Below are 11,473 nucleotides of genomic sequence, written 5' to 3'. Positions count from 1 at the left end.
TACAGAGTCTGAATGGTTAAGACCTCTAATCTGAATTGATCAGACATTTACCTCTGAACGGTTAAGCATTATACAGGCTCTTAATGGTTCAGAACTCTTGCTAATTCAACACTTTCATCATTCAGATGTTGACAAACAACTCTTAATAATATGTCTAAAAACATATTTAATTAATTCAATAGAAATGATGAACATCGAATATAATCTTCTTAGAGCAAGTTAGTACCCACCAAAACCAGATTCTATCACAACACACTCAACTTCACTCCATCTCATCTCCTCCGATCTACACTCCCCAAACTCCATCACTAACATCCGGTAAAACCCTCACCGGCGCCGGAATCACAACAAACTTCCACCGATTCCTCCTCCACAGATGTCGGCGGCGAAGCCTCCTGCAATGCCGTTCACCGCCATCAACACAAAACAAGCATTAATCCTAATCCTCTCAACCCTAACCCTACTTACACTCATTTACATCTCCTCCAATTCCTTAGGCTCCACATATTCGTATCCTTCACCAACAATAACAACAACAACAATACCTACTGCTTCCAGTTCTACACTCAAGGTAACTAACTACTAACAAACTAACAACTAATAAACGGTTATTTGTTCAGATCTATGCTTACAAGCAATGAATTTGACTTCGAATTTGATCGGTGAACAGGAGGATGCTGAATTTTCGGATGTGTATCATACACCGGATGTGTTTAGGTTGAATTATGCTGAGATGTTGAAGAGGTTTAAGGTGTACATATATCCGGATGGCGATCCGAAGACGTTTTATCAGACGCCGAGGAAGCTTACTGGAAAGTATGCAAGTGAGGGCTACTTTTTTCAGAATATTAGAGAGAGTAGGTTTAGGACTGAAGATCCGGATGAAGCTCACTTGTTTTTCATACCGATTTCTTGTCATAAGATGCGAGGGAAGGTATGTGATGTTGTTTGTTGATTAGTAGCATTGATATTATTGCTTTAAGTTATAGATCTTGTTTAGTTTGTGAGAATTTGTAGAGAATTCATGTGAGTAGTGAGATTGTAAGTAGCTTGATTGGAGATGTGAGATGCAATGCAAAGTTTAAGGATATAAACTTGTTTACGTAATGTAGCGAAAGTTATGTGGTTTGAAATCTGGAAATAGAAAGAAACAGGAAACAGCTGATCTCGTACAAGATTCTTTAGCGTAATTATTAGCCATTATAAATAGTTTTGGTAGATAAAGAGTTTAAAGTAAGTTCTTTTTGTTTAGAACAAGATTTACTTCTGTTGAAATGTATGCTACAGTCTACTTTTAGTGATCTTTTGCAATGGCATGCAGGGAACTTCATATGAAAACATGACTATCATCGTACAAAATTACGTAGATGGTTTAATATCAAAGTATCCTTATTGGAACAGAACACTGGGTGCTGATCATTTTTTTGTCACTTGCCACGATGTTGGTGTAAGGGCGACAGAGGGGCTTCCGTTGCTTGTTAAGAATTCAATACGAGCTGTGTGTTCCCCAAGTTATGATGTTGGGTTTATCCCCCACAAAGATATCGCTCTTCCTCAAGTACTGCAGCCTTTTGCTCTTCCACGTGGCGGAAATGATATTGAAAACAGGTTCTTATAGAGTTATACTTACAATTATTTTCTTTTTAGGTATTGTAAATAAATCATGCTGGTAGCTGCATTACTCATAACTATTGATACAATGCAGAACGACACTTGGTTTCTGGGCTGGTCATAGGAATTCCAGAATCAGAGTGATCTTGGCTCGCACGTGGGAGAACGACACAGAACTTGATATATCAAACAACAGAATAAATAGGGCTTCTGGGCATCTTGTATATCAAAAGAGATTTTATAGAACCAAATTCTGCATATGTCCCGGTGGTTCACAGGTGAACAGTGCCCGCATAGCAGATTCAATCCATTATGGTTGTATTCCAGGTACGTAAATATGTAACAAGCTTGAACATTATGCTGCTCCTTCTTTTACTATTGCAGAGTTGCAATATGACCTCCTTCGTAGTATTTGATTGCCTTGATCATTCATTCTAAAACATAGGTTATAATATTGACACCCCCATGCCACTTAGGTTCGTTAGCAGATTGGAACAGATATATTTGGTTTTTTTTACTGAAGAGATCTCTAACTGTTGTAAGCTAAATCACAACGTTGAATCTTCTAACCACATGCTCCAAAAAAGACATTTAAGTCATTAGCAATTTTATTGACAGAACATTTTTGTTTACTATCGCATAATCTAGTTCAGTAGAGACCATGACACATATTAGGCAAACACGTAGATTTTTCTGTATGGTGCCACTATATACCCTACGAAAAGTCGAAAACATACTATTTTCCCTATTGAGAGTGCCCTGGTAATAAGTGATACAGAGACGATTCAATATAATACCAAAGGAAACAAAATTGAAGCATGAGTGAAGTCCGAGAAGGCGAGAATCTATGCAGTCAATAGCGTGCTATAGCGGTTAGCGGACATCCAATCGCTTAGCGGTTTCGCTATTAGTGGAGCTAAACACCGCTATTTGACCGCTATTTTGAATCTCGTATAGCGGTCGTAGCACCGCTTTTCTAGTTTTTTTTTGAGTAAATTACAAAAATCGTCCTTTATGTATGTTACTTATTGCAAACTGTGTCCTTTATCTTCAGTAATTACAGAAAACGTACTCGATGTTTGCAAACACTTGCAAGTTATGTCCGTTAGCCCTAACTCAGTTAATTTTTTGTGGTTAAACCTGACCAAATGGACCCCACATGAGGGTATTTTGGTCATTGTACTCTCATGTGAGGTCTATTTGGTCAGATTTAACCACAAAAATACCCTCATGTGGGGTCCATTTGGTCATATTTAACCACAAAAATTAACTGAGTTAGGGCTAAAGGACATAACTTGCAAGGGTTTGCAAACATCGAGTACGTTTTCTGTAATTGTTGAAGACAAAGGACTAGTTTGCGATAAGTGACATACATAAAGGACGATTTTTGTAATTTACTCTTTTTTTTTAATTTTGAGGCCAAAAGTTGGGTAAAGCCCGCAAAATCAGTTTTTTGTCTGAGATAACCCAAAAGTAAAGACCCAAACACAAATTAAACCTAGTCCAATCCTAAATCTATTGTGTGCGTACGGTACGACGAAGGCCAGAAGAAGATTTCATTGCTTATGATTAGATCGTGTTTCAAACTTTGACACTTCCATGTTTTGAATTTGATATTACTATTAGGGCTGTAAGCCTGTAAACGACGAACCGAACGAACACGAAAAAGGCCTTGTTCGTGTTCGTTTGTTAAGGAAATAATGTGTTCACGAACGGTTCATGAACACTTACTGAACGAGATTTTTTGTTCTTGTTCATTCGTTAAAGAAATAAACATGTTCACGAATACAAAAAAAATCGACGAAAGCGACGGAGGCTAGAGGTGGATGGCGGAGAGAGCAGCTAGAATTTGAAGTCGTAATCGTAGAACAAAGGTCAATAGTGTTCGTCAAAGTGAATATAGAGGAAGGAAAAGGGAACCATGCATAAACACGGTGAAAATAGGGTTTTCTATTTTAATTTTTAGGATAATAAAATAGATAAAAGTTAAAGAACAAAAAAATTAGATAAAGTACAAAAATCTCATGATCACCATAAACAAACGAAGATGAACGAATGTTAACGAACACAATTGAACGAACAAGACCTATGTTCATGTTCGTTCATCTAAATAATCGAACGAAATTTCTTGTTCATGTTCGTTCATTTATTAAACGAACGGACGTAAACGAACTGTCCGCCGAACGGTTCACGAACTATTCGCTGAACGTTCGGTTCGTTTTCAACCCTAATTACTATTAATATTTTGCATGATTTTACTATGAATTTTGATATTAGTTTTCAAATATATATTTATATATGGGGGGGGGGGGTAAATGAGAGCGCTAAATATTGCGAGAACCGTGAGAACGGATGAAAGAACCGCATGAACTTTGTCAAAAACAATTCAAATTCAAAATTCTCTTTTACACTTATCAGAAATTAAATTTACATGTATTCGTAAATAAAGAAAATTTACACGTATAAGTTTGCCATTTACACATGTGTAAATTTGTTTTATTTACACACGTGTAAAAAATTTATTAAGTGTGATTTTGAGAGGAGAGATGAATTATTTAAAGAGTAATTCCTTTTTTAATGTTGTATTTTAATTATGATGAAGTTTGTATTAAAAAAATGACTTTTATTGGTTTTTTCATTCGTTCTCATGGTTCTCTTAATATTTAGTGTTCTCAAGATCATAGTTATCAATAGCGTCTATGGCGGCCGCTATAGCGTGGCGTGGCGGCCATATGCTGCTACAAGGTACATATCGACCACGTAGCGACGATATAGCGACTTCTGACGTGAATTCCGGCGACGGTTCTGCTTTCAGCCGGAAACCAGGAAGAAGGGGGAAGAAGAAGAGAGCGGCTGCGTATATGAGTGTTTTAGGCTTTTAGGGTTTAAATAAGTTTAGGTATTTAAACATTTAACCCCTCTATCTTTCACTAGTTTACATTCAGTCCCTAAAACTTGTATTTTTTACTTAAAAAGTGTAAAAGTAGTTTGTGTATTTAAACATTTAACCCCCTCTATCTTCAGTAGTTTACATTTGGTCCTTAAACTTTTTAATTTATACATAAGAAGTATAAAATTAACATTATAGGGTGGGGTTCTAGAGTGAACACTAGTGTATTTGTGAACTGAGTGAACAAATCCTGGCCATTGATTTACATCATCAAATCATAAAATACACTAGTGTATTTTCATCATCAAATCCTGATCAAATCTTAACCATTGATTTACACTTGTGTATTGATAATCAAGGGCTAGGATTAGTTCACACAGTTCACTATCAAGGGGTTGTTCACAAATGAACCTAACCCTAACATTAAAAATACATATATAAATTATAAGTAGCTGTTTTTTTATTTTTAATTTTTTAATTATCTACTACCTTATCGCTAAACACGAAATAGCGGGCGCTATTTCATCGCTATCGCTACGTAGCATATAGGTAGTCTGTCGCTATTGACCGCTATTCGCTATCGATAACTATGCTCAAGATAACCTCCCCCTATATAATTATATATAATATAATATAAATACGTAAATATAAAAATTACCGATATACCACCGTATAACCTATATATCATATAGCGGACCTTGACCGCTATTTGATTTTGGACCGCTATAACTTCATAGCCGGGAATATCGAACCTTATAGAACAAAGCAGAAGGCAGAAGCTATGAAACTGTATTGGTCAGAATGAAAATATCATAGCTTCATGGACAATGTTAAAAATTTCTAAACCCTACGTTTCTTTTGTTTTACCATCCATATCAACCAATCAAGCACCAATGAGCCTTAGCGGTCCCAATGTGTAAATAAGGTGATCCTCAATCAAAGTGGGTTGGGGGTTCATTCCATCTGGGTCAAAGGTTTGGGTAGGGTGTGTTTGAGTTTGTTGTTCAAAAAAAAGGGAAAGAAAGAATTGGCCACCAATCAATCATACGTAGAAGAATGCAAGGAAACCTGCATACGTGAACCGGAAAAAGGAAATTCCATAGTTAATTAAATAATCAACAATCCTTATGACTCCTAAAACAAAGCTAATAACTTGAAGTACAACCTTAAGTTGTGAAAGAGATTGAGACGATGATTTATTATTATTTATTTATTTATTTTATATTTGTGTCTTTGGCAATATGCTTATATACAAGCAGAGTAAAGAAGGTTATTTTGTAACACTCCTCAAGGCGGACCGTAGCTTGTTATGAATTGAAAGCAATCGATTAAAGTCCAATCAAGGGTCTTTGTAATAAGCTCACTTAGTTGTTTTCCAAACACATTATTTTACAATAAAATTAGGTACCTTTTGCCCATCAAGTCCTGTATGGATAGACCAGGAATGGATGTATGCAATAAGTTACAAAATGAATAATTGTTTACTTTTTGTGTTGATGAACAGCCTGAATGACCATATTACCCCTGATCTGAATAATTTCACTTTTTACTTTTATTTTTATTGCAAAATGAACAAATATAAATATAACAAGAATGTATTAAATGATTAAAAAATCAATTTATGAAATAATTTAAAATGAATTTTTTTTTTGACATACCATTATGCAATGGTACGATCACACAAAAGCTGTTAATCCTCTTTACGTGTTTTTAGATCTTTTCCCCAGATTTGTGTGACTGATAAGAGGTGTGATTATTTTGCAGTAATTCTGTCCAATTACTATGATCTGCCATTCAACGATATTCTTGATTGGAGTAAATTTTCGGTCATACTCAAGGAGAAAGACGTGTATGACCTAAAGCAAATTCTCAAGGACATATCCAACGAACAATTTGTCACTCTCCACAACAATTTAGTGCAGGTCACAATCTCTTATTTTTCTGTCATACATACACACAGTTTTTTGAATAAACCCTATGTTGTCAAAGACGCGAGGCGCATCGGCCTCGCCCGGAGCCTAGGCGCAAGGTGCAAAAAGAGCATGGGCTTTTTGAAGAAAAGCGCACATAGAGAAAAAAAAATATAAAAAATATGTTATGCTTTGAAAATAAATAAGATTCCACATATAAAATAAAAAAAAACTATTATATATGCCATTTAAGATCATGTAGCTAATAGTTAGTAGCAAAAGTTTAGGACGTATATGTTATGTTGTAAGTTTTGGGTGTGTGAATAAAAGTCTCAAAAAATATAAAAATATGTTACGAGTTTCTGAGCTGGAATTTGGTTGAACTCGTGCGTGCCCGCACGTCCTGCGGACACGAATGCAGCTCCGAAAACCTGGGCCCACGTGAGGCAGTTCAGTTTTTGCACGCACTCGGTTTTTGCGCCTCAGCACCGTTTTTTTTTTCCAAAAAAACCCATTTTTGCGCCTAGGCTACCACCAGGCTCGGCGTGCGCCGCTTTTTGCTCTTTTGACAACATAGAATAAAACGAAGGTAATAAATGAATAAACCAAATACGTTTTGCCTGTAGGTTCAGAAGCATTTCCAATGGAATACACCTCCCATTCCATACGATGCTTTTCATATGGTCATGTATGATCTGTGGTTACGTCATTCTGTTATCAAATACTGAACTATAAGTTGGTAAGTCATACACGCCTCAAAATGTTGTTTTGAGCTACTGTACACATTTTTTCATTTTTTTTAAACTGGTCATATGTAGTAATACAACCAGGTCCATGTCTATTTCTAATCCTTTCTAAATTGAGCTTTCGTTTGAGATGACATTTAGTTTATGTTACGTTTTCTTCATTGCACTGTAGAACTTTACCCCTATGGTCAATGTTTACTCTGTTGTATGTAAACAGTTCTGTTCCTGTTTGATAACTGAAACAGGATGCGTTTTATGGGACTTGTTTTTTTTTTAAGGATGACATGGAAATCTAAAGTACATAATGGAACTTGTATTTAGACTGTTCAATAATGTATTGTTTTGTAAATCAGTTCCATAACTTTTATTATCTATATCGTGTTCTATTTGTCCTTTTTTATATACACATGACATATATTCATGAGCGGCATGGGCAGATGGGTGATGAAGCCATACATGATATAATATGAAATGTCTCTAAATATTACTACCAAGTCCATCTTTTTAGCATGCTAAAGACTTCCTTGTGCCACCAAAGTTGACTCTGTTTGATACCATGATTGCATACAAGTACTTTGAAATCATGCACTTATTTGATTACAACATAAAGGATGATGATAGGGTGACGTGCTTTTTGGTTTGATATTGTTCTTTGAAACTATAATGTATTAGCAGTGAGAAATAGTACTGGGTTTGAATCTAAATGGTTAAACCTCCTAGAAAAGTCTCCCAAAAACTAGTTATTCATGTGGGCCCACGGCCCCTCACGGCATATGGTGAGAACCCAAATCGGAAGAAGTGAAAAAACTGTGGTAGACTCTCATTACTCATTAGCTTACATACCAGGCCAGAAAGAACGCACTGTAATTGCATTTGGTTAGAGAACCCCGAGCTCCTATTCTTTCGAGGAGATGTAGCTTTAAGGATTATCAGCTAATTGATCAGTCGGAAGGGTTTGAGGATTAGATGAAAGGTCTAGATATTAACCGTAGGTGGGTTCTTAAGTCGCTTTGGTTGGAGCAGGTGGTTGAGGCAATGCAATCTGGCAAAGCTTTTGTTAGTTGACATTTTTGGCTTAATGTAGATCAATGCTAGGTTGGTAGAAACGGGGTTATGTACTTGATACAGACTACCAGGGATAAACGTTTGTTTACTAGTGAATCGAGTGGAGCGTCAGTGATTTTGGTGTGTTGTTATGGATTTGTGAATTGATTGGAGGGTCACTGACACTTGTGATTGTCGATGATTTTAGTGTTATTATGGATTTGCGAATTAAGACTAAAGAGAACAAGTTAAGTTAATGGACAAGTTAGAATCTACGGGTACATGATTGTACGGATTTAAGTGAATATAGATCCTTGAAATATATAGTAAAATTGAAATTTGGCGTTAATCTGTTCATATTTACTAATTTAATTAACGATAAATATTTCAAAGCATCCAATGTGATAAACATGAATTGAATCGAGATTATTCTCAATCATTGTGTTTATCTATACTATATAATAAAAGAAACCATTTTGCAGACACTTGTCATCATATTAGGGCATGTTTTATAGATAAGTATTATTTTTGTTTAGTTTTTCCTAATTAAGTATAGATAATTCTCATACTAAATATTATTTAGTTTAATTTTTTTATAGATAATTATTATTTAGTTTAATCTCCTCCTCATTTATAATATAATTTATTTAATTAATAGAGTAAATTACGATTTTGGCCCCTGTGGTTATAGCATTTTTACTCTTTTAGCCCAAAAAGAATTTTTAACATCTGAACCCCCAACGTCTTTTTTTCTAATCTTTTGGCCCCTAACGTCTTTTTTCTAACCCTTTTAGCCCCTAACATTTAATGGATAGGGTTACTGTTAGGGGCTAAAAGGGTTAGAAAAAAAGACGTTGGTGGCTCAGATGTTAAGAAATTACAGATAAAGTTCCATAAATTATCTTATTATTTATTTATATTAATTACTAGGTTAGAAATTATATCTTAATAATTAAAACAACTATCGAGCATTTTCATAACGAGGGTGGAGGGAACGATTTTCTTCTTTATATTAATTATTAGATTAAAAATTATATATTAATAATTGAAACAAATATCGAGCATTTTCACAACGAGGGGGGAGGGAACGATTTTCTTGCTTAACAAATAATTTATTTATTTAATATATTTAAAATATAAGAAGAATAATAACTACATTTATCATACTAATAAATTTATCAAAAAACAACCATCTTTTTAAGATGCAACTTAAGTCTATATGTTTAAATTTTAAAGTTATATAACTTAATAATTACCGAGAATTTATACTTATCTAATTAATTTAAATATTATTTTGTAGCTATAAGTTTATCTAATTGGCTAATTGCTATATGCCTAATCTAAACATTTCAACAATATTTTTAGAACTAATAAATTAAGACCACTGTTATTTAAAATAAAACTTGGGTTCACGTCGTGAGAAAGTCGATGATACAGTATGTCTTCTAATCGATTGTCTTCTAATCGATGGTTCAAATGTTTTTATATTTATAAACTTGACAAACATCACAAGTTTTGATCATACATAAAACAACATTTTGTTCGGATATCAGAAAAGTGTCTTAAAATATCGTTTTATAATTGTTAAATCTTCGTTATTAACTATTTGATATTTTATTTTCTCAACCCGTGTAATACACGGGGTTATAACCTAGTGATGTAATATTAAAAAAAGCGGAAAACGACACTCCAATATTGAATTGACTGCTCTGTAATTGTATATATCCCATCAGGCCGGAGGGTATGGAGGCACCACCAGGGCCACCTCAGCCCCTATAGCGCCACCCGACGCCATCGACCCACACCCACCAATTCAACTAGGGGCGCCATAGGTGGTTTCGCCAACATGGTAACAGAGACAAGGGGGCTTTATCGATGAAGGATTGGTTAAATGGGGGGGGGGGGGTATAGCTTGAAGGGGCTTTATCCCACACCCTTCAAGTTAAGAGGCGAGGCCTTAAAGCCCATGTGTGACGTGGCATTGATAAACCTCCTCCCACACCCCTCATAAAAACCAAGTGGAAAGCGGCACTCTACTAACGCTTTGTAATCGTATAAATCGAAAAGCAAAGGCAGGCTGAACCGCCCATATCGATCATATCCAGCAAGGGCTACCAACGAGGCCGACTCCGTGGATGGCCGTAAGCAGCTTCATGTAGCGATGTTCCCATGGCTCGCTTTCGGTCACATCATCCCTTTGCTCGAACTCTCCACAAACTGATCTTTATTGATTATTTGTCAAACTGATTACAATTAATCAAGATCCTGAACACACACAAAATTCGTCCACGACCTTTGTCTCTCATGAATTCTCTCTTAAACTCTATGTAAACTCTTTTTCTAGTGATTATGGTGATTAACCTAAACCCTAATGCAAAGCCTTTATATAACACAAGTTTGCAACATGGGCTAGGGTTAAAGCACATGGGCTGCAAATTAGACAAGCCTAGTTCGCCTACCATTCCCCCAATATGGGTTTGGTTTGGCCCAATCACTATTAACTTGTCACACCCTGACTTTTGCGGAAGCGTGATTTGGTGTGACTTGCTTAATATCATTGCATTCAATTATAACAACAACTATATGATAAAACCAAAGTTGATCATCCATTAAGTAAGTTTAAAAACATGACAACCTTGTCTTAAATCATAGACTTCAAATTCGAATTACAAACCATGCAATTAGTTTTAGAGTTCCATAAGGACTCGACAAAAGACTTTAAATAAAACCAGGCCTTGGAAGATGTGTCTCATCTAGGATAAGACACACTAACCAAATCCTAGGACACCGGATGACATCCTTTATTCTTAACATAACTTGAAACATCCAACGCCCGCCAGATCCATACTTAATTTCCTGAAATACATGTAGTTTGAAAATATCAACAAAAGTTGAGCGAGTTCATGTATTTAGTGTGTGTGCACGAATAAACCTTGGAAACATATATAAGTATGTTTGTATGTACTTGAAAACCGGTATGAAAGCAACAAGGAAAACAGATCATTAATGTGTAGCTAATACATTAATATGTGTGAAGTGATGCAGGAAGACTGAAACCTAGCAAATTTGTCTCCGGCAATAAGACATAGTCACCTCGCGGGCCACCTTGGTCCACACGGGTGTGGGCTCGCTACACCCAAATAGATCTATCACTCATGTCCCTCGGTCCTACAAAGAGGATTGATGGTCTTAAGCGTCGTACCCACCACTCACATGATCTAGCAGTACCCTTCCTTAGCTAACCATACCACATATAAACATTTGTAAACAGT

At 35.7% G+C, this 11,473-nt stretch overlaps 1 protein-coding gene across 1 annotated transcript; it reads left to right on the top strand.

Moving 5' to 3' along the window:
• The first annotated feature begins 201 nt into the window (after positions 1–201).
• On the top strand, positions 202–7,473 carry LOC110909230 (probable glycosyltransferase At5g03795). Its single transcript, XM_022154266.2, has 6 exons — positions 202–571; positions 671–934; positions 1,322–1,608; positions 1,706–1,938; positions 6,266–6,423; positions 7,038–7,473. Exons 1-6 carry the CDS (start codon positions 377–379, stop codon positions 7,137–7,139), a joined length of 1,239 nt encoding a protein of 412 aa, XP_022009958.1. The 5' UTR covers positions 202–376; the 3' UTR covers positions 7,140–7,473.
• The last annotated feature ends 4,000 nt before the right edge of the window (positions 7,474–11,473 follow it).

Source organism: Helianthus annuus, chromosome 14 (assembly GCF_002127325.2).
Source record: "Helianthus annuus cultivar XRQ/B chromosome 14, HanXRQr2.0-SUNRISE, whole genome shotgun sequence".
In the NCBI taxonomy this organism is placed as follows: domain Eukaryota; kingdom Viridiplantae; phylum Streptophyta; class Magnoliopsida; order Asterales; family Asteraceae; genus Helianthus; species Helianthus annuus.
Note: the sequence above shows the minus strand (reverse complement) of the source record. Positions and strands in the feature narration are given on the sequence as shown.